At 42.6% G+C, this 27,496-nt stretch overlaps 1 protein-coding gene across 2 annotated transcripts in view; it reads right to left on the reverse strand.

Annotated features, from left to right (window-relative positions):
• TRIM36 (tripartite motif containing 36) overlaps window positions 1-21,019 on the reverse strand; it is a 37,077-nt gene extending 16,058 nt beyond the window's left edge. The window contains exons 1-4 of one of the 2 annotated variants that reach the window (XM_021524999.3): window positions 20,849-21,019; window positions 10,217-10,451; window positions 7,867-7,896; window positions 2,721-3,046 (exon numbers count right to left, since the gene is read on the reverse strand). In XM_021524999.3, the coding sequence (XP_021380674.1) occupies window positions 2,721-3,046; window positions 7,867-7,896; window positions 10,217-10,451; window positions 20,849-20,941 (684 nt within the window). In that variant the 5' untranslated portion in view covers window positions 20,942-21,019. Of the gene's footprint in view, window positions 1-2,720; window positions 3,047-7,866; window positions 7,897-10,216; window positions 10,452-11,587; window positions 11,717-20,848 lie in introns of those variants that run through there. The other variant, XM_021525001.2, reaches the window with a different exon arrangement.
• Between the last annotated feature and the right edge of the window lie 6,477 nt (window positions 21,020-27,496).

Raw genomic sequence — 27,496 nt, forward strand, 5'->3', positions numbered from 1 at the left:
ACATAGTCATTGCTCTTGGAGCTATGAAGTGCAGCCACCACCTACAGGTGCAATCATTTTGAAGACAGAAGACTCCAGTGTTTCAATCTTTCTGTTTGACTCCAGTTGCTCACACTGACTGCTACTTTCAGGATTAGCTCAAACAGCATTGCATGAAAGCTGGTTTGCTAAAAAATCAGCTTTCAAAAATGGAACTTGTTGAAATAAACATTCAAAGAGTTTAAAAAGTGCTGCTCAAGTCCAAGTTTAGGTAACACATTAAACCATATAATGTATGTGTTTGTCTGTGTGTGTGTTGGTTAAATAAAAAAACAAACAATGCTTGCTTTGCCTCATTCTAGAGCACTGAAAGAAAACATTTAGCTCATCTAGTCCGTAGAAGTTACCAAAGAGGAGCTTTTGTGGAAGCTTTTCACTTTCAATATGCTCCTGCACAAGAAAGGTCAGAAAAGGGCATAAAAATAGAATTGTGAGTAGCATAAATATGGATAGAAAAAGCTAAAACCTGAAATAAGCTTTCAAATCTCAATTGTTAGCTTAAAGTGTGGTGAAAAGCCCAAAGGCACCAGTCTCACCAGCACCTTAAGACTATCATTAAACCAAATATGCAATTAGCAATCCCATTTGGATGGACTACTGGATTTGGAAGGAAGTAAAAAAGGGAAAAAAGGAAGCTGCCAAGAAAATCAGCTGTGCAAGGAAACATCTCCAAAAACTACAGTCATTCAGTTAGTCTGTGTCAGTAAATTTTCCACAGCAGTGTACAGCCACACCTCACAGAAAATCCAAATTTTTATTCATCTCCTCATATCAGCAAGAATTACAGCTTGCAAGCAAGAGACAGCAGAGGTCAGCAGACTGCCTTGTCTTCTCTCAAAATTCTAGAACAATCACCCAGTATGTTCTTCTCCCATCCCCACCACACATGCTTCAAAGTGCTCTCCAGCCTAGCTGTAAATTAAAGTGGTGACTGGGAACATTGGTTAGGAAATCAACAAATACTTCATGCTTTCAGTTCAAGTCTTAAAAATGCTGTGCAATGAAAAATACACTTTTCTTTATTTATATTAAGCTCAAACAATCCTCAGAAAAGTTTCTATCAGAGCACAGTAAAGATCAGCTTACCTCAGTTGGGAAGTTTTTTAAAACAAGCAGATGTATCTAAAGTTAACCACACTATACTTTTATCCTTTTTTTCCCCTCTTCCTGTCTTCACATATAATTAGAAATGCTAAATCCCACATGCATACACATATTCAATACATCAGTGACAGAATAATCTAAACCACTTCATCCCATTTTGCTCTGCTTCAAGAGAACTCAACTACTGACTTTTAATCCTGAATTCAATGTGCATAAAGTGTAACACCACAGGGCACTTTTAGGAGCGCACAGGGATCACAAGATGCCTTTGATATTTTCCAATAGCAACGTTGCAGCTGTGAGGGTTTAGATGTCATAGAAGACTAAGGTTTTAAGGAGCTTTATAGCATCTTAAAGCAAAAGCAAGATATATTATGCAAACTTTCACCTTTCTCATTTTTCCAATAGAGAGACATTTCACACAATGTGTGTGCAAGCACATTTGAAAACATATGAAGCACATGCTCACTTTTAACTGGAATGAATGTTTTAGACTCAAGGAAAACACCACCAAGATGTTCACTATCTCGTAGCCTGCTAACTTTAGAGGCTCAAATTTTTCCAGTCTCAGAAGGAAAGTACACCAGCAGTTAAGAGCTTCTTACACATTGCACACTAATCAAATTTACTTAATCATAATTAATCAGGACTCCTTAACCATCAGCATTTCTGGCACCTGTGGGACATCCAGCAAGGAGGCACAGGCACACAGCATGTGCTGGGACATTAAGGCCATTGGTTAGCAAGATAGCGTCTGTGACATGTAACATGTGCAATCTAACAAATTCAATAAGGCACTGCCACGTACTGCACCATCCTCAGTATGAGACATGAAGGTAGTGGCATTTTGTTATCACTGTTTTGTCTGAATGCAGTAACAGCAGCACCAGTGTATAAAGTAGAAATTTTGCCATAACGTTTTTATCTCTTCTGCTATAGATAAAAAAAATAATGGCGTAATAACAGTGGAGACTATAACTCCACCTTTTGCTCTTGTTAGATGCAAGGAAGGAGAGAAAGAATATGCTTGGTGATGGATTAAATTCAAGCACAAAATATCCAAAGGGGATGTTCCTAAAGAAGGGCATGAAAGAGGCCAGGTGTGCTGGGGTTTTTAAGTTTAACACACACAGACATCCTCCCTAGGCAGTCCATTTTAGATGCTCAAAAGGAAGGTGCCAAAAACACCAAGGGTGTGGATTCAATCCCTATATGAATCATTCACTTAAAGGTTGAACTTGATGATCCTTGTGGGCGTCTTCCAAGTTAGAATATTCAATTACTTATGATCATTAAGCCTTAAAAAAGAAAAAAAAAAAAAAAAAAAAAAGAAAAGGAAAGAAAGACTCAAATCACAAGTAACACAATCCACTCCACAAAGTAAAAACCCTTACTTTTACAGGACCCTTCAAGTATGTTCTCAATGTCCCATTCAATGACAGCAAGGATCACTCAATAAATAACAGCAATTGTCAAGAAAGCAATCATGGTCCTAAAAAGCAATTATCCGACACAGACATTGATGTGTCGGCAGCTACAGGAGAATGCTGCAACCTGAATTCCATAAGTATACTTACCTTGGGTCTGAAGTTGGTGGTTGGTCCTACATATTCATGCTGGGCTTTCACAGTTCCCCAAGGATGGTGGATTTTGAAACATTCATTGCAGTAGCTTGCACTGCAGTCCATGCAGCTCTTTGTGGACTCCTGAGGTGGAGGTTTGCAGAAATCACACATAATAGCAACAGCTGCCCTGGCTGCCTGTCTGTATCTTTCCACAATGGTTTCCAAAGTGAAGTTGCGAAATAAGCCATTGATGCCACGCTCCCCAAGATCAATATCCCGCTGGCAACTTGGACAAGGAAACAGAGTCGATCTAGGAGTCAGTGAATTTCGTTTTCTGCCTGCATAGACATCAAAACCCAGTTTAGGATGAGCATAAAACAATTTGGTTTAGATTTTAAAAGAAGCACAGGAATTTACAAACCAATTCCAGACTGTAGCACATCATCCAAACCAGTACAACACCAAATCATATGCAGTCTGCCAAGCCAAAGAGAATACAATTGCCCTGACAAAGTAGTGTTAATGTCTTACTCCAAGGAACATCACAAACTACTACTAGAAAACTTAATTTTATGTTAAGATAAATTTAGCTCTTCCAATTCCATTTTCTTTATCTAGTTTTGGATGCACTCAAGCTGTAGCCTTTTGAAACAATAAGCAAAAACTTTCTGGAAGCCAAGTGGTTTTAGACTAACTGGTTACCTGTATAGAGAGCAACAGCTTCCTAACATATTGAAGTGAAAGATACTTACTCTCAGAGCAACAGAAATACATAGCCAACCTTGAGCTCCTTGGAATTTGTTTTGACTGAGTTCAAACTTACTTTACTCATCCCAAGAGTCATCATAAAAAAAACCCAGGAAAACAAGGGAACAGTATGACATCTCAGCCAAATAATTTAGTCAAAGAATGTTTAGGCTCACTTGGCACCTTCTGAAAGGCCTCAGTAGAGGAGGGCTGCTAAATGAGCCCTACACACCAAAGGGGAATCTGAGATAGTTATATCTTCAGGTTACTCTGCTCTGAACTGAGGAATCACAGATCTCCACAGGGATGTTAAACAGCATTTATCTACCTCTGCTAGTTCCTGAAGGGGGAGCTGCAGAGAAGCTGCACTCCTACCAAACAGCTACACACAAATTTCCCCCCTTCTCCAAAGTTAAATCACATGCTCAAGAAAAGCCACTAACTTAAGAGCCTTTTGAGTCTGTAAGGAGGTGGGTCACACAAACTCACAGGTTATTCACAACGTAATATTCCTGAGGTTATCAAACCAGGAGTGCATCCTGTTCACTCATGAACCCACAGGCTCCAACTACCAGAAAGAATCCTTTATGTATTTCAAAAGCAGGCTAAGCTAGTCTTTAGGCTTAACTTGTATTCTCTCAGCTTCTCCTTACAAAGGAACACAAAAACCCCATATTCTGCACTGCTGGTGCATTGCTTTGAGATCTCTTTGAGAGCACTGCACACTGGTGTAACCAACTGTCCTGATTTCATCTGGGTTAGAGATAATTTTCTTAGTAGCTGGTACAGCGCTGTGGTTTGGATTCGGTATGAGGTTATTATGCACTGGTGTTTTGGCTGTTGCTAAGTAGTGCTTATCCTAAATCCAGGACTTTCCAGTTTTCCATGCTTCACCAGAGAGCAGGTGCATGAAAAGCCGGGAGGGAAAATAGCCAGGACAGCTGACCCAAACAACCAAAGGGATATTCCAAACCATAACATGTCATGTCCAGGACATAAACTAGGGGCAGTCAGGCGTGACAGGGTGGGTACTGGGTGAGCAATTGTATTGTGCATTTCTTGTTTCTCTTGGATTTTATTCTTCTCTCTCCTTTGTATTAACCATTTTTTTATTATTTTTATCTCTCCAATATATACTACAGTATATAATTAACTCTATTCCAGCTGAAACCAGGACACTAACAAATTTGTAAATGGAGGTATGACTTAAAGCTGAATTCTTAGTGTTGAAATTGGCTCTTCTTCAGAAATGGAAATTTGTTATTCTCCATATTTAATCAGTATTTTCCCATCAAAATTGCTAATGCTGTATTTCTTTTTGAAGTGTCCTGTGATGCTACCCAAAATACACTTGCCTTGAGCTGCTCTCCTGTTGCTTCTTCACCTAACAATCCAAAACCTCCATTCCTATCATGCCCTTTCCAGTCTCTTCAAATAAAACAGCAAACCAACACTCCTATAAGCAATCAATTCCTTTAAATATCTTTGAAATTTAACCTTTGGTAGTTATGCACGACTGTCAGCTAAGAAGTCACAATCAGAGCATGGATAAATGTGCATGCACTGACATCTCCCATCCAGCTTGGTCTCATGCCTTTCTCAAAGTTGTGAGCAGAACAACTGGGCTGCATTTACAGAATAGGATGGGTGAGACAAGCCACAGGTATGCAACCCTCTACCTAAGGGAGAAGTGATTGTTGCCTGATTTCACTTTTTCTTCATATTTACTTGAAATTAATTAATTACTGCACATCCTGCAGTATCTACAACTTGGCATACACAGCAACACACACATGCAAGGTACAGCATCAACAGTGAAACACAAACTGTATTTCCAGTGTATGTTCCAAGCTAGCACTGCACACAGGAACACAGAGAAAGCTTCTACACAGACTTCTAAAATGTCCTAGACAAAAAATGACTTCACATGCAGTGCCATGCAGACAACAGCTGAATACACACATTCACTGAAACTAAGAAAATAATCATACAGTGCAGCACATATCAGCACTGCCTACAAGTAGTATGCTAGAGCAGAGAGCAAAAATGACAAAAAAAGATAACACTGAAAAAAAAACATGGTGCAGTGGTCAAGTTTAATAATATAATCTGAAATTCATATCCATCCCAATGGAGGCCTTTCATTGTGCCTGTGGTGGATGGAAATGAGATTGTCATCATGAGCCATGCTCTGCAAAAACTGGTGACATTATTTATGGAAAGCAATCCAGTGTCAAGGAAGTCCTGCACACCTTCAGATGTCTCATCCCTTTTCATTGACAGCACTCTGAGAATCTAGGTTCAGGTGTTTTTCTGTTTTAAATCCTGGAAATTTATTTGCTAAGCTATTTGGCATGTTCTGCCACTTCAATACTCAAAAATAAGGAGATACATGCTCTTTTTGCCTAGTGAGTGTTAAAATATTAACAGTCTGGTTCGCTTTCTGCTTAAAGGATTTCTACACTCATATTTTAAAACGAAAGCGCTGATGAAGAAATTAATTACTTTGGACACTGTCTTTCCTATCTGTATTGTGTCTAATTTGCTGAAACTAAATTTTGGTTATATTAAAAAAATCCAAACAAACAAAAAACACATTAAAAAACCCAGAGCAAAAAAACCCTTGGATTTTGTGGACATATTTAGATGTGCATCTCAGAGAAACTTAGCTCCTACCCACATTCTCTTTTATACTCTGCCAATTTAGTTTACAACAGCAAATATGTATTTTGTGAAATATTAGAAATCATCACATGAAATTTTCCACTGTGATTTGTAAACCGATTTCTCCACTTGCAATAAGTTGCTCAATCAGTTACAAAAAAAAATCACAACATATACTCAGACACGCAAATATTACCATAGAGATTGCAAAGACACAAGTCAAAAAGCAATTTTAACATGTCCTTTAAAGACAATGTTTAAAAGTCTTCTTCCCAAGGAGAGGTACCAACACTTAAAATGTTGAAAAGTCCAAGCTGCAGTGAATGGTTTGCAAAGGGATAAGACATCTTAAAGTTGTGTTTTTCAAGTAAACAGTATTACCAGAATTCTATGGTTGTGGAAGACATGGACATTAAATGTGTGGAAGTTTAATAAAAAAGATTTAAAAGTCAACTGGATTCTCTTGTAATGTTGGGGTTGTTTTTAAATAGAAATGCATATTGCCACCACATAACTCAGTTAATGTTTTTGGATGGGCTTTTAGGGGGAAGGAAAAAGGGAAGGAGGAAAAGGGGATAGGAATAGCAAGGTGAAAGGGTAAAGAGGGAGGGAAAGGGGAAAGGGGAAAGGGGAAAGGGGAGAAGGGAAAGGCTTCATAAGAGAAGCCAGCTGAGCTAAAATGTTACTTTCAGATACTTTAGTCTTTCACAAATCAAAAGAGCTTCCTGCAAAAAGAGCAGACATGGACAGCTTTCCAAGAGGTCTGATGGTATCGTACAGTAACTTTGTTTTATGCCACTTTCAGCCTTCAACTGAGGTAATTAAACTTCCTCTTCTGATCTGCTTTGTCCTCCACTGAGTGTGAAATTCAGATTTGTGTTTAGCTCAGTTCACATCTTTCTTGAAGGACACCATATTCTATGGATTACTCATGTGTCTGCCAGTACTGTGGCAACAAGGAATTTGGGGACTTTTTCTCCCATTTTTGACCAATGATTACATTAAAAAAAAATATTTAATCAGTATTTAAAAAGTCCACATAGTGGCTGAGCTGCTCAGACAAGCTCAGTTTTGGAAAAGAGATTAAAATAAAAGACTGACTGACTTGACTATCCTTCAATCTGATTGTGTCATTAGACATGCCAAATATTAAAAGTCTAAGTGTAAAATGTTTCATTTTCCTCACATATTCATGTGCTGTGATAAACTGTGAGATTCAGAACTACCTACTCATACCACCATGGTGCAAATTTTAATCAAATTAAGCAGGCTTAAATACAATAACAAACTAATACTATATTCCATTTAGCAGCGATGGCCAAACATGACCTGTATACGTAAGGAAGATCAATCCAATAATCACATTTCATTACCAGTAAGACAGCGTTTCATTGAAACTTGAGCACGTAAACTCCTGAAAATTAAAAAGCAGGGGGTGGAGGAGATGGTGCAGTGATTGCTGGGGTTCTGTGTGCATTTTTGTACCCACCAATCTATATTGAGTCATATATACACAAGGAAAAAATATAATCCAGCCCTTAACTGAATTTCAGTCCAGTTGACCTTTAAATCAGGCTTGCACAGAAAGCTGTCCTTATAGAACTTCTTTGCTGTACCTTTGTTCACTGCAAAATAATTTTTGTGGACTTGACCACTGACAAAAAGCTATATGCTAATCAACAATATTTAACTTGAGATCTAAATGCTAGACTATCTCTAGCCAACACAAGAAGTGAAGCATTTCTACCTCTGCACCCAAAAGACCTCCTCTGTGAGACTGTGAACAATGAACAGAGAGCTATTTAGACATCAAAAAATGAGATATACCATTGGTTTACAATGGTTCAAATGAAAAGCACCAACTCTTTTCTCTCCTGTGGCTGTTAAACTCCTGCAGGGTTGAAAGGCAAGAATGTTTAATTTCCTAGCATATCAAAAAACAACAAGATTTAAGCAGAACAGGAAAAGGGAGAAAGAACGCATTGGGGGGGAGTGGCACAAGGAGAGATATTTCAAACATTTGCACAAGTGTCAATATAACCACATTACATGTTTTAATTGCAGCAACACTGTAATTACAGTAACATTAGAGATAATTGAACAGCAGTAAGAAATAGCCATCATTTTCATGTTATATACAGCAAGACATTGTTAATTAAAAATTATTTTAAATACAGTATGAACACAGGAGTATTTTTAAACCAACACACTGGTTTTTAAGCAGCACATGCACTCCATTTCAATGACTTCTGTAGTTTTTACATTAAGATAAATTGTACTTGTAAATGCAAGCTGTGTGTGTACAACAAATACAGAACATGACCAAATACATACCAGCTCTTCTGGCATACCAAGAATTTAAATGTCAACCCATTTAAAATAGATCATATTCCCTATGAAGACATCAGGGATTCTTTAAGTGAGGAAAAAAACCCAAAAAACCATAATGGGAAGAAGGTGTCATATGCATTTTGAAATGTGACACTAAGGTCTTCAAACATGCCCTGCACAAGCCTCTCAAAAATTGTAGTGGGTTTTTGTTATGCATGTGAGACCCCACTGTGGACGTTTTCCTTACATTTTCTCTCTTTTGGAGCTGTTTTCTTACAAATTTCCCACAAAGCAAATTTAGCAAGGAAATGCACAGTATGGGTACTTCACATGCAAGACAACAACTATGCAAATGTAAATTGCAAGCTGGCAACCATTGCTGGTACCAAACTGGTCTGAGAGCAAATCTCACACTTGATATAGCAATGGAGCTATAATGCTTGTAACATTAGAAGCAAAGACAGTATAATCTGAATTTAAAAATCTATTCTTTAATGCTTCCATTTCCATATGCTTTTCACTGTGTAAATTTGAACTGTCTGAGATGATAATTTTCCTGTGATGTGCATCTGCCCAATGGTCTTTGAGGTGAGACGGGGGGAAGCTCCTTATTTCCAATTCTCAACCTCTCTTGCTAGTTGTCAGACAGGTCTTTAGGAAAGCAATCACCTCTCTGTTAGCAGGTCAGATGAGGAGATATAGTCCCATCAGTTTGCTGAGACGGTGGCAGACCACAGTGGATTTAAAGATTTACAACTCCTGCAACAATTTGTGTACATGTATCTCAGGACAGGGTGGTGGCAGCAGCAGGAACACCAAGAACTAGTGGCTTTTTCCTTAACAAACAGATTTGAAAGAGCACCAGTACTAACAATTCGGTACTAAATGAAAAGAAGCTAGTGAAATTGCACATTTGATCTGTGAAAACTGGGAAGGATGAACTTTAGTAAAAAGAAATGTAAGAACTTTAGTTTGTCTTGTTGGTAACTCTTCCAGACCGCAGAGAAGTGTTGTTTTAAAGTGGATAATTATGTCAGAAGAAAGCCTGAAAGCCAAGATGAGTTATCTTTCAAGAAATAAAGCATGCACAAAGCACTGTCAATGCATCTGTAGGAGAGCAGACCAACTCATCCATGGATTACAAAGAATCTTTCTAGCACAATACTTCAAAGAGCATGAGGAGTCCTAAAGCTAAGCACTCCTTAAACGTTCAAGCAGGCCACAACGAAGGAGGCTGCTAGGGCTGTCTGCTTACAGTCATCTGCCCTCCAAATCTGCAACTGTGCAATAATCATAACCAATGGAAAATTATTTACTGTATGCACAATGAAGTGGGCAGGACAAAACTAGCTTACAAAGTCTACACAGGCTCAGAAGGAAGTCAGAACTACTGCATTGGGGCTGGTTGAAACCAGAACAAACCACTGGCAGGCAATGAAATCACCAAAATCTACATCTCCATGCTACTGAACATGATGCTACTACATTGCCATGTAACTGAAATACAGAAATAAACAAACACAATGGTTATAAAGATTTATAGAATGCCACAAAGACTAATCTATTATAGATGAAACAGAGTGCATTGTCCTTAAAAATATTCCCATTGTTCTTGACACAAAATTAACAAGAGTAGCACTATCCCTAAATCATCTCTATAACCGCATCAGGAGTACCAGGAAGACATTTTACCAATGCAGACCCCATTCAGCTCAAGCCAGTCTAATAAAAAAATTAGAAAAACATGCACAATCTCTGATACATACCTGATCTATTAATCCTGTCAATTCTGTCCATGCTAGAAGCAGAGATTCTAATTCGAGGGCTACTCTGATTAGAGGATTCAGAGCCTCCATCAGCAAAGGAGTCTTCAAATGCAAAAAGTATTTCTTTCACACATTTGTGACAGACATTGTGCTGGCAGGGAATGATCAGCGGATGGGTAAACAATTCTTTGCATGCTGGGCAGATAAGCTCTCTTTCAATACCCTTAATGGCAACCTTCATGGTAGAAAGAGGGAGAAACAAGTATAAGCGCAGGAAAACATGAGCCACCAAGACTTATTGCACTGCTCTAAGTCACCAAACCACAGCTCTGCAGAAAAAAAGCACATAATTTTATCTGGCTAAAACAAATATCAATTAACATTTATGAAAGCACTGACAGCATTCATTTCAACTTAGGTGAACATTGCCAGTAGGCAAACAGTTCATCTTTAGGTCATGTCTGCATTGCAGGGGAGAAAAGGAGGGGAGTAGTCTTAATTCCACTCAAGGAGCTGGTGAAATGCAACCGAACACAACCATACTTCTTAACAATAGCAGTCTATATGTTTAGATTGCTTACTGGCTTACAAAGAGGGAGCAGGGAAAAAAAAAAAAACGAAATTAAGTGTCAGACTGCTTAAACAACAGGCTCTCCTGACGTGTAATTGGCGTTTATGGGCTGAAACTATCTTGACTTCATTAAGGTAATAGTTCCGAGTCAGAAACATCATTTATTTATTTATATGTTTATTTACGTCGTTTATCTGGCGCACAAAGAGCCGCCTGTGGATCGCTGCGGCTCCTCAGTGACTCCGTGACGGCGCTCCCCGCCGATCGCGGGTGCCGGGCGGGCGCGGAGGGAAGAGCTCCGAGGGCGGGCGCGGAGGGGCGCTGCCGCTGCTGCCGCTGCCCGCCCTCCGCGCCCCCATCCGCGCCCCTCCTCGGAGCGCTTCCCTCCGCGCCCCCATCCGCGCCCGTCCTCGGAGCGCTTCCCTCCGCGCCCCCATCCGCGCCCGTCCTCGGAGCGCTTCCCTCCGCGCCCCCATCCGCGCCCGTCCTCGGAGCGCTTCCCTCCGCGCCCCCATCCGCTCCCCTCCTCGCAGCGCTTCCCTCCGCGCCCCCATCCGCGCCCGTCCTCGGAGCGCTTCCCTCCGCGCCCGCCCGTCGGAGCGCCCTGCCAGCCCTGCCCGCCGGCACGGACCTGCCGGCGCGCGTCGCGGGGACTGCCAGGCTGACCGACTGACAGACTGACTGACAGACTGACAGACAGGCTCACACTCCCTACAGCCCCTCGCAGCACAAGAAGAGGAGCGAAGGAACGACGCCCTCCGCCCCGGCGGCCGCGCCCCGCCGGTTCCCCCCGCGCTCACCGGGCTCTCCAGCCGCTCGCTCTCCATCCCCGCGCCTCCTCCTCCTCCTCCTCCTCCTGCGCCGGGCGCCGTCAGCCCGGGCGGGCGGGACACGGGCGGTGCGGCGCCCGCGGCGGCTCCCGGCGCAAAATGGCGAGCGGGCGGGCGCGGGGCAGCGCGGGCGGGGCGGGGCGGCCGCGCCCGCGGCAGCAGCCGCACAGCGGAGCTGTCCAGCCGCCCCCGCCGCGCTGCTCCCCGCGGAGCACCGGCGGCCTGGCTCCGCTATTGTTTTGGTCCTTTTCTTTCGCCCAGCGGCACCGGAAATACCGCAAGTCCCGGCGGCCGGGGGTATTGAGTGCTTTCCCGCTCAGCCCCTGCCACTGATCATGGCTCATGGTAACCCATGTGATAGAATCACTGAGTCGTAGAATGGTTTGGGTTGGAAGGCACCTTGGAGATCACAGAATCACAGATTCAGTCAGGTTGGAAAAGACCTCTGAGACCATGAGTCCACTCTGTGTCCTAGAGCCACCTTATCAACCAGACCTTGGCACTAAAAGCCACATCTGGTCTTTCCTGAAATACCTTCACCACCTCCATGGGCTTTGAAGAATTTCTTTTTCATGTCCAACCTGAATTTCCCCTGATGCAGCTTTGGATAGTGTCGTCTCATCCTAAACATCTAATTCCAATGTCCCCCACTGTTGCCAGGATCACCTTCCAGAAGAACAGATTGCTCAAGCCTTCTTCAACCTGGCCTTACTAAAGGTTTGGAGCATCCACAGCTTCTCAGAGCAACTTGAGCCAATGTTTCATCACCCTCTCAGTGAAGAAGTTCATCCTAATGTACTATCTAAACCTGCCCTCTTTAAATTTAAATTCATTACCCCTTTTTACATTACCTGGCCATAGAATAACTCCCTCTTTTTCATAAGCTGCCTTTAAATACCGAAAGACCACAATAAAGTCCTCATGGAACCTTCTCTTCTCCATGCCAAACAGTCTCAACTCTCTCAGCATATCTCAGCATAGGAGAGGTGCTACAGCCCTCTGATCATTTTTATGGACTCTTTTGGACTCACTCCAACAGATCTGTGTCTGTCTTGTGCTGAGAATCGCAGACCTGGATGCAGTGCTCCAGGTGGATAGAGTAAGGGCAGAGTAGAGGGGGATAATCTCCTCCCTCAGGCTGCTGGCCACAGTTCTTTAGATGCAGCCCAGGATACAACTGGCTCTCTGGGCTGCCAGGGCACACTGCTGCCCCATATCCAGCTTTTCATCCCTGAGAACCCCCAAGTCCTTCCCCTCAGGGCTGCTCTCAAAGGCTCCTTCTCCCAGCCTGTCCTCACGTTTGGAATTGCCTCGATCCAGGTGCAGCTCTGCACTTGCACTTGCCGAACTTCGTAAGATTCTCATGGGCCCACTTCTCTGGTTTGTCCAGGTCCCCCTGGATGTCATCCCTTCCATCTTTTGTGCCATCTGCACTGCTCAGCTTTGTGCCATCTGCAGATTTGCTGAGGGTGCCCTGGATCTCACTGTCCGTGTCATTTATAAAGATCTGAAGAACACCAGTCCCAAGAGAGAGCCCTGAGGAAAACCACTCATTCCTGGCCTTCACCTGGATACAGAGCCATTGACCACAATTCTCTGGCCAATTCCTTATCCACTGAATAGTCCATCAATCAAATGCATGTCTCTCCAATTTGGAGATTAAAATGTCATGTGGGACTGTGTCAAAGATCTTACAGAGGTCATCTCTTGGTCTTGCATTGTCAACTTTTGCAGTCATCCTATCACAGAAGGTGACCAGTTTTGTCAGGCACAATTTGTCATTATTGAAGCTGTGCTGGCTGTCTCAGACCACCTCCTGGTTTTTCATGTGCCTTAACAATTTTCCATGAGGACCTGTCCCATGATCTTCCCAGGCACTAAGGTAAGGCTCACAAGTCTGTAATTACCCAGACCTTCCTTCATCCCCTGATTAAAAATAGGTATGGTGTTTCCCCTTTTCCAGCCACTGAGGACTTTGCCTGACTGCCATGAGTTCTCAAATATCATGCAGGAGGCATGCACCAGGCAGCTTTTGTGGCAGCTAGGATGAAAAAGAGATGGGGAAGTGGTTATGATGGCCAGCATCTCCTAGCCTTCCCTTACAGCACGTTTCCATTGGAACAAGAGTAGTAAATACCCTTTTCACCATCCACCAGAACAAACAAAAAATACTTTTCAATTCTCAGCACCTTTCGCTTTTGTCAAGGGTGCAGACAGAGCCATTGCAGTGGCAATAGTTAACATAGCATTAGGCTAAGGGAGAAAGAACCAGTTAGCAAGCTTTGAGTAAAAGTATGCACTGTCCTCACATTACACAGTGGAAGGAGGTTTAGTTAATTAAAATACATGCGGCCTGGGTTATGTGAATGATGAAATGTTGTCAGTTGGAGAAACACCAGATTTGACCTGCTGTTCTATTTGAAGAAAAACATCAGGATAAGAAGTTCCCTTTTCCTCTGAAAACTACTTTTCATATGAGTCAATAAAATAAACACTGTTGAAATGCCTTACTTGGGCATTATTTACACCTGTGTTTCAGTGGCCTGGATGTGAAACTTGAATGGAAATTTACACTCAGAAATTATGAAAACAGAGGTGACTTTTTATGTGTCCAGTACAACAAAGAAGAACCTTCTACAGAAGACTTATAAAGATATTATTTAGGATTTACTTTACTAACCAGTGTCATAAAAATACAGAGTGCTCTGGTTGAAATTATTCTGATAGTACCAGTAAATGTACAGTACGTATATTCAAACTGAAACATGTCACTTAAATGGGCGTGGGGAGAACAGGTTGGTAAGGTCATATGTTGTCAGCCTTCCAACTGTGTTTTGAATAGTGATTTGCAAGCCTCTGAATATGGATATTATCTCTTACCCACCTCTGCTATTCTTCAGCTTTCCTGATTCCTGCTTTCCTTACAGGCAGGCAGCTTTTAACAAGCCCTTGTCTACACTAGCACACTACCCACCGCTGATGCTGGGTTGTGGTTGATGTAGGGCCAAATAAACAATCAGCTTCAGACTAGATCAAAGACCCCTGGGCTCTAAGGCTGCCTTTGAAACAGTAGGAAGAAATTTTGTCTTCGGTGGCTCTGCAAGGAAAACCATTCTGCGCTCCATGCCAAAAGTGTAGATGCTAGCACTTGGGTGCTGCTAGTGCAGACAAACATGGAGAACACATTTTCCCCTGTCCTTCTGAAGTCTTCACATGCACCACAGTGCCAGCTGCTGTTACTGCCAAAACTTGTGAATGATTCTTTGTTCAATCTCTTAATAAATTGTTAAGGTATTACCTAGTTTTTGTACATGTTTGTTCTGGCTTCAGGATAATTCAGAGCAAGATTTTAATTACCACCTCCATCACATTAAGATATTACATGGAAGAAGATATCCTTGAAGGTATCAAAAGGGCAAAACTCCCTCTTCTGCACTCACACCTTTTTACTAGCTATTTGATCCTCCCCCAGCTCAGGACTACTAAATTTGCAGTGCCAAAATTCTCATTAGCTTCATGTACTGGGAGGAAAAGGCAACAGCTAGGAATGACTGATACATTAAAAAGATAAGAGCACAAAACATTGTTAGAAAATACTTCTGTCCTTAGCTTCTGAAAAGGGTGTTAATAAGATCAGCATGACTACAAAAGTCAGACCTACCCTTCTGCTTTGTTACCAGCTGAAGATGTGCCTCAATTGGACACCCGTTCTGCTCACAAGGGACTCATTTTGCATGGAGTAGTGCCTGGGTTGTGTTTAAGTAGCTCTACACATCCTTCAAAATTCAGCCCTGTTGCTTTGGCAGACAGGGTCTGACCAGGATTTACAGCATGCCCTGCACTCCCAAGACAGCAGAAGAAAACAGTAACTAGGATGGGTGGGCATTGCCATCCTCTTTTCCCCCCTACCTCAGGTTAAATATGCTTATTAATTTAATAATTGATACGCAGAAATTTCCAGAGTGCTCATTTGCATTTACTATCAAGGTAGTTTCAAGAAGGATGCAGCACTTCTTTCCAAAAAGCTGTAAAAATCCTACACTTGTTAAACAGTGCAGCTGAAGTCCTACTTCAGCAGGAAAAAACGTAAGCCTGTCTCAAAGCACCAGAAAGGTTCTGCCAACACCTCCCCTCCCTTCAGTAGGTCTGCTAAACCAAAGCTTTTCAAGACATTTATTTTCATGCTTTTTGCAACCACAGCTTGAGACTGAGTCAGTTTCCTGTTGGTCTGACATCCTCTGACTGAAAATATTAGAGCCAATGCATCACGGTGGAGATATGCAGAATGAGAATAGAATTTTTCCTGAGCTAGTATGACTGACCTGGGGACTGAGCTATCATACAAAAGTTTTTTGTCCATGTGCAATGTGTTTTCTTCCAGGATGAATTCAGAGGGGTGTTAGCCCTCATCCCACTCTCTGTAAATTGTCAGTGATGCAATTTACTTCCCTATTTACTTCTCTTCTCTTGAACAGTTGAATCTAATGAAGATGATTTTTACCCACAGGATTCTTCCAGTCATGTAGGATAAAAAATAAGGCAGCAATAAGGCAGGAATTTATGCTGCCTGAGAGATATGTGCCTGTTTTGGCTCAGGAATAGAGGCTCAGTTTTGTCTTCACAATGGCTGCCCTTCAACTGTGTGACCATGAAGAGCTAGCTAAGATCTGTAGGCCTTGGGTGTTTCAAAGTGAACATAACTATGGCCTGAGGAGCTCATCACCAAAAAAAAACCAAAAAACAAACAAACAAACAAAAAAAAGTCCCTAATCCCTTGATTCAGGGTTGTTTGTCTTCTCTGCAGAGAAGTGCTACAGGTCCATAATCCTCAAGGCTGGACAGGTTTCCTAACAGATCTCATAACCTGATCAGCAGGACTGGACAAGTTCAGAAGGTCCCGTGTGCCAGTGCTATGCACAGAGCACTGAGTCAATAAAGACTGCACTCTTTGCCAGAATACTGGGTCTGCAAATAGCTTTGGGTAGGATTTGTAGCTAGCATGTTTCATGCTAAACTAATTCAGTGTGTCTTTACTTTTTAACTTACTGCCAAATGTACAGTACTCTCCAGGACACCTGGAAAGCAGCAGAGAATCCAAGGAGCAGCTACATACAAGTCTACACAGAGGACCCTGTTGTTTCCCTCCATATATTGCAATCACTTGATTGCCAAGCAAATGGAAGAATTCTAATGAAAAAGCTTTCCAAAAATACAAGACATTAAAATCAAAATATCTTCCACCTCTGAATTAAGAGAGAGTCCTACCTTTAAAGAAATTATCTTAGCAGAAAGAAAATGTAAGGTTATTTTGAAAAGAATTTAGAATATAAACAATTTACATGAAAAAAAAAATTACAAGGAAAACCAGTTATAGGCTCAGTTTCTGACACCATAAAGATATGACACAATAAATAGTACAGTACACATGGAACACACGGTTGAAACTGAGTGGAAATTTAACAGGGTAGAAATCCATTTTGGATTTAGGTGTTTTGAAGTCTGATAACTCTGCTGTGCTCAAGGCTCCCTGTTCTCGCAGAAAGCTTGTGCTCACAAAACTCTCATTCCTTTTTCACAAGGAAAAGAATGCAAACTTCCAAGATAATTAAGCCCCTTGAACTTTGAAAGACAGGAGCCTAAAGCTGAGGCTGCAAGAGATGGACAAGATGACCAGAGAGTTCTCTCTGTACAAGAACTGATAAGGGCTAATTGCAAGTTGTAATGCAAAACCAGTAAAATTAATATGCATAAACCTATTGTGAAACTCCATGCATATATACAAGAGAGGGGAATAATAAAAGATTTGGGAATTCTCAGGGGAGGACATGTTCTTTAAGGGGAGACAATCCCCACTAGCACCCAGCACTAAAATAAGCATACCAGCTTTACAATTTTTACAAGTTGTGGAGTAAGTTTTTTTTCCTGCAAATCACAGGGAGCTTCTCTCCTTCACTTCAGACTGTAGATACCCTTGTCACAGAAGACAAAGCTGGCAGCTCACCCTTGCCATGTCACATCCCATGTGCTTCTAGGTGCTTCAGGGAAACTGTTGGAGTGATGAGAACATGCCTAAGATGTGGAAACACACTTCTGTCACACAGGCTGACCAACCCAGCCAAGTAACTGATTAAAAGCTGTGAAGACAGGCAAATTGGATTTTAACTGCTCTTGACTGTTAGATTTCAAACTCAGACCCCTCTGAAGTATTTAACTTAATGCTTCTGCCTGACTGAACTCCAAGTTATCTTTACATACAACCAGAGTCACTACTTTGTGCAAATACCCCTCACAATATACGTATATTCTGGTATGCTTTTGAATATTCTGTAAAAGGAAGAAAATTGCTGTTAGAGGAAAATTCTCCTCATAGGAGCCCAAACCCTAAAGAAGGACTTTCTTTCACATAAGCAAGAAATATGTAAAGCCTTATCTTCTTTAGCATGCATGAGGAACAGAGCTCCAGTTTGGCTGAGTCAGTGAGCCCAGAGCCACCTGCCAGCCACCACAGCCACTAGCAAATGTTGCATTTCTCCTCTCCAGCTCCTTATCGTGATTTCAGTTTGAAACCCTGTATAGCTCTACCTCTTCTTGTCACCTGGACAAAAGCTGAAATGCTACCACAAGAGAATCTTATATTAATCATTACATGAAACCAGGCAGAAGTCAGGTCCAGAAATCAGTGTCACATGCAGGTTGCAGGTAGAGAGCATGCAGAATTAGAAATGCTCTTAAAATAGTTTTTATATATTTCTCATGTTCATATCATATGGGGTTTAGGGCTTGTTTTCAGTAGTGTCTATTTCTCTAAATGCTTCTTCTAGATAATAACTTTTAAAGCTGTTTCTTATAAACCACAAACTATCAGTTTCTGCAAACCATGTGGAGAGCAGGAATAGATGGTAAAACAAAGGGAACAAGTGAGGAAAAAAAAAGAGAGTGATGACCCTGATTAAAAAATAGAGCATGCAAAAATCCTCCTTACTTCAATTGAATAAGGGGTCTCAGGGACAGTGTTGTTAGTTTCCCTCTGAAACTCACATTGGTTTATATCAGCTTATTGATTGTATTCTGCTTACAGAAAATGTTCCAAAAGGCTTTATGGAACAGATGGCAAGTATTGGTATAATTTAGCCCATCAGATATGATTGTTTCTTTATAATATCTAAAAATTCTTTGGGGTTAATACTTCAGGAGAATCATATGCATTTCAAAAGAAGAAAACACACACCTATGAAAGTAAAACAATATAAACTGGAGTTTGGGTGAATAGCTGGGTTAGAAGTGTGTGTGTTTTGACTACTGCAAAAGTAAATAAAAGGAATAATTTGGGGGAGGGGTGGGGAAGAGGCAGGATTGGAAGAAGCCTGAGTTTATCTCTGGAATGATACATCATTTTGAGACAGATGAGTGTCCTTGCTGTGGTTTGAACTGAGATTTCAGAGTTCTGAAAGAAAGTCACACAATCTCCTTCTGCACCAGTGCCTCTGATACAAAATGCAGTTAGTTGTTAATCTGCCTCTCAGGGGTATTTTGGAGCTCTCAGATGCTACTGTGACATTTGTGACAGGTGCCATGGAGGCCCAGAGTATCTCAGAGAGTATTGTAGTGAGCCTAAACAGATGTTGTGGGTATATGGATTACACAAAGAGTGTTTTAATGGAACTAAAAGTGCTACATTTTCTGTTCTAGCATTTCTAGCATTCAAGCATTTTCTGTTCTAGATACTATGTGCAAGTCGCATGTGTGAAGGCGGGTCACAGGACAATAATGAGTACAGATGATTAAAAGAGATAACAGGTTTTTGAAGTGACATTCCCCCGGGGAAAAGTGATATATAATGATTTGCCCTGTTTGAGAGGTCTGACAGAGGTTGGCAGCTAAGTGGAAAAATAGCATGCTTGCCAAGAGGGGTCACGTGCCCAGGGTTGAAGAGCTGATGCATCATACCTGCAGGGACCCTGCATATTCAGAGGTGGGGGAACAAGTGTCTTATTGCATCCTGATCTTCTAATAGGTCTTTGTTCAGTGAAAGCCAGATGCTTAGCAGTTAACTCAAAGAATGTTAATGCTTCCAGGCTTTATTGAAAAAGCTTTGATAGTGGGAAGTGGGAACAGGAAGACTGGAGTGCTGAAACCTCTAAATAGCAATACCCTGACCCAAAGCAAATACAGTTTACCATGCAGAAGAGTCCTTTTGCTGGCATGATTTATGTCATCTGAGAAGGGAGTTTAATTATCCCAGCAGAACACCTCCAAGCTGCTGGATAACATCAATAAATTACAAAGAGGCTGTAATCTAAAGCCCTGGTCTGAAGGTTCAAAAAAGGCAAAAGGAAGATGTGGAGAGCAATAGGTCTCAGAGCGAGAAGCTCAAGCAGTGATCGCCACTATGGGAAGTCTGTGGCAGTCACACAACTGGTGTTGTTCCCCTTTTCTTCATGTACGTCAAATGTCTGTGATGATGGGACTTGGCAATGTCATTGTCTATGTATAAACAACAGCACTGTTTGTAATAAACATGCATATTTCACACTACTGTGCCAACTCTGCTGCCTATCGAGCCATATGCTCTTGCAGAGGGTGTCTGAATTAAGTACGAATTGCTTGACTGTGGGATAAGAGACAGATGTAGCACCCCATTACAGGGACATTCCAGGCACAAGGAGTATATCTGTCCTGAAACACTTCATGATTTTCTTTGGTGTATAAATGGAGAGAACAAGACTGAATTTTCCTTTAAAGTCCTGGCATAATTGTACTCAGGCAAGGAGAAGCAGAAAATCACCCAGGAAGCTCCTCATTCACCTGGTCTAAAGATTCTTCCAGGACATTTAGAAGAGGTAGTGGAGGAGAGGGAGAGGGAGAGGGATGTGCACAAAGAACTGGCTGTGAATGCAGCCTTTGGAGATATGCTGGAAAGCCATCAGGATGAGTCTGGAACAAGCAATATTTCTGACAGCCCTATTGTTTTCCACAATTATTTTTAAGTTTAAAAATATTTTGGCTGTTTCATTTTTTGGGGAAAAAAAAAAAACAAACAAACAAAAAAAAAAAAAAAAAAACAAAACAAAAAAAAAAAAAAAACAAAAAAAAAAACTAAGCCTGAACCTTTGGTGCTCCTTGGTTATCACACATATCAGCAAATCAACAGTACAAAAGTTGGATTTCGTCCTTTTACTTTTTTCTTTTCCCCTAGGAAATGCGCGTGCAAGTTTTCCTCAAAATACTTACCATCTCTGAATCGGTGCCTGGGGAAGACAGTTCTCTCTCCAGCGTTGCCCGCAGCCGGCGGCTAGCAGCAGCAGCCCCCCGGGCAGGGCGCATCCCATTCCCGGCTGGAGCGGGGCATTCCCGCACGGAGCAGGGGTGGGCTGCAAACGCGACAGAGCCCGCCCAGCTGTGCTGGCCTGGGGGACACTTCGCGTGGAAATTATCTTTGAAATTTTCCCCTGATGGCTCGGAAGTGTGTGGCAAGCATTAGTCGAATCTCCAGAATACATTAGTAAAGACGAGTCACTCGTGCCCCCACATTCCCCTGAAAAAGTCCGACAAAGCACTTGCGAAGGGAGCCGTCTCTGCCCGCCCCGCCGTGTCGCGGCGCCGCTCGCCGTCCCTACCTTGTCCCGCTTCAGCAGCTCCAAGATGTAGGCGAACCGGGGGCTGTCCGCGGCTGCCTCCATGGCCCGCTCCAGGCGGGATCACCGCCCCTGCGCTGCCTCCGCCACCGCCGTGCAGCCGCTCCCGCTCCGCTCCCGCTCCCGGTCCCGCTCCCGCTCCGCTCCCGCTCCCGGTCCCGCTCCCGGTCCCGCTCCCGCTCCGGTCCCGCTCCCGCTCCGGTCCCGCTCCGGTCCCGCTCCCGGTCCCGCTCCCGGTCCCGCTCCCGGCGCTCTCCGGGGGCAGGGCCGCCGTGCTGCGACCGATGCTCGGCCCGCCGCCCCGCTCACGGGGCTCGGGATGCTCCTGGGAGCGGCGCACCCCCGAGCATCGTGGCAGGACTGACAGGGAAATTTGCTTGGAGCACCTGGAGGTGCCCGGGAGCACCGCCTCTGCTCAGGCGCCGCGGCCGCGAGAGTGGCTGCCTTAAAGCCGACAGAGTTACACCTGCTGGTGGTCTCATAGAAACGGAGTGATGCTGTGTTAATCACCGAGCCTGTGGGATTGGGCTGGTGCCTGTGCGTGCCCCCCACGGCAACACTCAAGGTGGGCATGCCTCCTTTCAAAGCACAGATTGAAGTGGATGTATGCTGAGGAGTAGCATAATGCATTTGTACCCAGGGTCCATCTGGTTTTCTTAAATTCTAAGCTTTTGTTTAAATTACAAATTGTGTCTAAACAGAGAACACCTACTAATGTGCATAATTGCATATATGATCTCTTTCACGTGTTTGCACTTGATTGCTGATGTGCTTGTGGGGTAACTCAAACATGAGGAAATCTTCCTATCATCTCCTTTTCTTCATCCCAGGCCTGATACAACTTCCAAGGATGAGATGGATACAACATGCCTGTATTACAACTGTGGCAGAAAAACTGGTCCCAGTAACCCAAGTACCCTCCTCTGCTTGATGAGGGCAGCCATCAATTCCACTGAAATGTTCACACCAGGCAGGAAGATCAGTTATCAGGTGAGGCACTGCACAGCCCCCCAGACACAGTGGGCATCGGGGTTCCACAGGACAGCTGGGGAATGGTGTTTGACATGTGGCAGACATCACATTTCTGCTCCATGCCTGTCCCCACTCCATGCCTTATATATACACCTTGCTTCTGGTAGAGGAACTGCAGCCAGCAGTGGCTCATTTCTTCCTGTTCTGGAGTCAAACTTCCCCAAACACAAAGGTCCCAGCTGCCTGCAAGACCTGGGGGAGAAGCACAGGTGAATGGGCAGCTCGCTGCTGTCTCACCAGTCCTCTTCCAAGCTGAGAGGTGGAAGGTGACAAACCCTTCTTACGCTGTAGGTATCAGGTAGCCCGTGGGGCACATCACCCCTGGGTGGTGAAAACACACCAAAGAGTATTTTATAACAGTATAATGTATCCCCTCAGAGGCTGCATTTCCTAAGATATTGATATAGTAGTAATGTTATCTCAAATTCTCTCTATGGGTTACTCACTGAAATAGTATATCCTTCCTTTCTCAGTAAACGGGACTCATGAATAGCTTGAGACTTTTCTGTTACTAGATATTGTACAATTATATATATCAAATTACTCATTATTCAAATAGCTCATTATTATGATATAGACAGGCTTCCAGTGCACCTTTTGCTTTTGTGCAAACAGCCCAATAATAAAAAATGTTCAGTGGCACTGGGGACAGTCAGCTGTCATCACCCACACAGATGAGAAGTCCTCCATATATAATTGAACTCAGCGTGAGATATTTTGCTTCCTGGTTTGATTTCAGCTCACCAAACGGCAGTCACATACGAAACTTTCACTGCTGTAGTTTCTTTGTCTCAGTGTGGAGTGCTGGTAGAGAGCAGGGCTGGCCAAGGCTGGGACAAGGGACTGCCTGAAGGAGTACCTTGCTTGTCCCAAGCTGCTCACGTCCAGCAGCCATCTGCAGGAAACCATGCTGGCAGTGGCCTCAGCGACAGCGGCTCCTGCGTCAAGGAAGGTTGTACCACTGTATCAGTGTGACTCTCCCAATGATAACCAGCACCAAGAGCAAACATACCTTTGACCCTACAGCTCCTTAATGACAGGCTGTGTGAAAAGCCAGGGAATTTACAACCCTTTGTACTCCACAGCACAAGCTGTTCACTCTACTGGAACCCTTTCAGTGGAAGGGCATGCCTGCACCTGAATCTCACTGCAGCTTTGTCATGTCTTGGCTAAGCAACCCCCAACAGCCACCAGCCAAAGTATGTGAGACAAGAATTTCTTCCCATGCATGGATCTGCTCCAAATCAAGAGTTCTGTCTTGTGTTCTTTAGCCACAAACCATGCTAGTATTGTGAACTGCTCTGAATTTCTGGCTGTTGTCTCATGATGGTTTTATTTTTCAGCTGTCAGATTTGGGTTGTGTGTTTTTTTCTCTATTGCTGCCAAACCTTGTAGGTTATGACCAAGGACTTGGACATAGGACAAAAAAGGATGATTCTTTGTTTCACTTCCTTCACCTCCTCATGTCCCACTTCCATAAATTGATAAATGTAAATGTCAATGTAAAGAGATGTAAATGTAGCTTAAGTCATGAAATCAGCCAGGGTAAGAAGGATACAGGAGAAGATGGAAGAAGCTGATGGTTCTTTCATGATCCCTTCCTGGAGTGGTTTTGTTTCAGGATTAGCTGTGTTAGCACTCCAGGTTCAGATGGCTGCCAGTGATAATTAAGCATGAGGAAGCCACAAACCACTTTTGCATTGATTTCACAGCTTCAGCAATGACATCCTCCCAAGCAGCTCTAGCCAGGATGATCCTGGGCACTGCATGACAATGCTTTCTGCCATCAGCCCTGCAGAAAAGTGTTTTTCTTCAAGTCCAGCAAGCCTGAGCAGAGCCCTGTGGACAGTTCAGCGTCATTTACACAAGCTCTCTCCATACATCCAGACTAGCTAGGAATTTGGGACTATCCTTTGCAGAAGATATAGATTCCTGTAGCCATTCTGAGGGCTCCTGTTGACTTCTCCTTGGGTAGCAGACAGTTTTTTCCAGCCTTTGCCTTGAGTGGCAGAAGGCTGACAGGGGAATGTGCACTTGGAAGACTGTAGACAGATGGGAAAGCTTCACATTGCAGCTGGTGGCCCAGGGGCTCTCACCCCTCTTGGTAACTTTATGGCTGTGTTTTACACAACCTTTACTGAGGTGGGCTCTATGTTGAAAACAGCTGGGAGCTCCTCACCTGTTCCACATAAATACAAGATATGAAATTGCTTTTCATAGTTTTCCTTCTTTTGTTTCATGTTTTACATCAGTTCCTTTCTAAGGAACCAGGATGTCTGAAAATCAATTCAAACCTTCTATTGTCATTAAATTATCTAAGAGTGTGTCATATTATGTTAAAGTGAAACATATAGGATCATATTTGTTTTCTGTTACTTAAACTTGAAGCAGATCTCAAAAAAAAAATTATATAAATTATTTGGTATAGTTTTATATCAGTGGAAAAACTGTTCCTGTATTTCAATCCTGAAATGTCATAGAGCACAGGGTTCTGTTGTGGCATGTTAGTACACAAATTAAAATACAAAGGAAATTTGTTTTTCTTGACCTGTGAATTATGTTGATTCTCCCAAGACAATGACAACAGCTCTAGATTTTCTCTTTGATCTCCTTCTCTGTCTTAGTTGGCTTCTAAACTAAATCAGAGCAGTGAAGCTTACTCAGATGCTTTGGTCTTTCTGTTCCCCTAGGACTGTGAGGTATTTTCCCATTTCCATTGCACAGGGAATCCAGTCAAGCACACACCCTCAGCACACATGTCTAGCAACATAGTGAGGTTGTTCTTCTCCTATTGCATTCCTGTAAATACACTTCAACTTGCTGGCCATCATCACCTGAGGAAATCTACTTAAAGGGTGTTTGAAACCAGTTGCAGGTGGTGGTATGTTAAGGGCTAGCACAAATAACTAGGTATAGAGGAGAGAAAGAGTACTTCCATTTTATGTTAAAGATAGTAGAAAACTGTGCTAGAATTCAGCATTAAATGCTTCACTCTCTAATTGTACATGTGAGTAAACATTTGAAATAATGGAAGAAACAACTCTGAAATGTGAGTTTGCATGTCTCTGATAAAGACTGTGACCTGCTTTTATTCTCAGAACAGCCTTCAGAGGCCTGCATCAAGCTTGAGTAATATGAAAGAGAATCCATGTGAATAGTTTATGAATTTTATATGAACTCCTTCCTTCTGCAGGGAGTGATGTAGATGTGAGCTGTCACTGGCAGAAGAAAAATTGCCAGATGAGACCTTATGATGGCTGGAAAGGTGTTGCAAGCTGGACAAATGAGACCAGATTATTTCAAAGAGCAGAGGACTTGCATGCAGACCTACAATAAACTCCATCTCTATAGTTTTTCTAGGCATCACAGGGGCATTTTTTTTTTCTGCCATTTTTTTCCCCCAGTTGTGTTGTTCTGGAGTAAACAGAGGAGCAAAGTTTCCAAAGTGTCTTGACAAGCAGTCAGAAAACTGTTTGCTTCTGCATCTCTTCCACTCCTGCACCTTCACCCTGACAATTGTGTTAATGATCTCCACTCAGGATTCAGATTTAGCCTCAGATCTCTCACATGCTGCAACTGCTATATCACATCTTCACTTTCTGCTGGACAGTTTGGTTTCTACCCTTTCAATGTCTCTAAACTTCCTTAGTGATCTGATTTTATCCCCTACCACAGATTGAAACAGAGTTTTATTTATTTTCATATACTTTAATCTAATAGAAAACAGCAAAAACATGAAGGTCATTAAACACATAGGGCTTAATATGGCCAATAAACAGCAGGAGATACTGAAGCAGTGGCTAACACAACATACTTGGTTGCTAGTGGCCAGAAGAAAGACTCTCACCCTTTGCCTGTACCTCTCATTTCCCTTACTTCTGGCTGTAAGTCTTTGGCAAATGTAATAAAATTAAAAAGTGAATTTCAAATCCACGATATATTGGAAGCAAATAATTTGTTCTACTGTGCTCAGACCTTTTTGACACTGGAGATACCTATCTCTAGGCTTTTTGTCCTGGCCCCTTTAAAGACCTCTGTTCAAGTTCCATTAATATGTCCATTCAGTATTTTTGAGACAGAAGCACACAAAATAAAGTACAGACAGAAAAATGCATCTTCACTCTTTGAAAAATTATGTATGATTTCCTCCTAGCCTGTCCCATGTGACACTAGTAGAGTATCACATGCCCCTGGGAACAAGCTACTTTAAAAAATATGGGTTAAGCATGTAGACCATTATTAATATTTAATGTATTGAGTATGTTATTAGATATTTATGAGGAATAAAGTACACAATTATGCATACCATGAATATATCATGTAATTGCCATTTTTTGTTGCAATTACTGTTAATCTAGTTTGACAATACAAAGAGAATTTGGGCTATCTAGAGTTTTAAGAAATATTAATTGAAAAAACACAGCAAGCTTGAGTCTATTAATTTACTGATTCTATTCAGTTACTTAAAACAATGTGTCTAATGAAGAAATCAGAGACATGCAAATCAGAGGAAGATAAGGGAAAGATGATCTCTGCTGAGATCTGCATGCAAATGCTGTCATGTATGTGTTAGTAATTTTGTGTGTTTTGCAAAAGGGGCAGGTCTGTAATTGTGAAGGTTCTGAAGAACGAAGCAGAGATATGAAAGCTTTTAAGGCTCAGCTGGCCTTCAGAGTCTATTACACCCTTCTACAAGGCCTGTCCAATTCATGCCTTCAAGGTGTAAGTGTGTCAGCTGGGCTCCTACACTTTTCCTTCAGCTCAGCTATACCAGGATTAGGTTTGAATTAACTCTCCTTTTTCAAAACGGCATGCTGTGCTGCTACAATGAAATTCATCCCCTGCTTTTACCCATGGGTTAATAAAGTCTTTAATCCCCTCTAGAGGTGGATTAATCTCCCTGCAGATTGACTTTGCACAGAGCAGGGTGGCTGCAGACCCTGCTGTGCCCAAGGGCTGACCCTCCTGGTGTCACACAGTGCCAGAAGGAGCCTGCCCCTGGTGTGCCCGCTGGGCATCTGAGGCTCTCCAGAACCCCCACACCAATCACTCAATATAACACCAGTATCCAGCTGGGATCAGCATTTAGGCATGCTGTTGGAGTAGCTTCCTGCAGGAGTACTGGCTGCTGCCTCTGGGCAGGCAGTGCTGCCTGCTGAGAGCTCTTGTGCCTCCTTCCCTCTGAAGGATAACAAAGGCACTGGCGACCTGT

Source organism: Lonchura striata, chromosome Z (genome assembly GCF_046129695.1).
Source record: "Lonchura striata isolate bLonStr1 chromosome Z, bLonStr1.mat, whole genome shotgun sequence".
Lineage (NCBI taxonomy): Eukaryota > Metazoa > Chordata > Aves > Passeriformes > Estrildidae > Lonchura > Lonchura striata.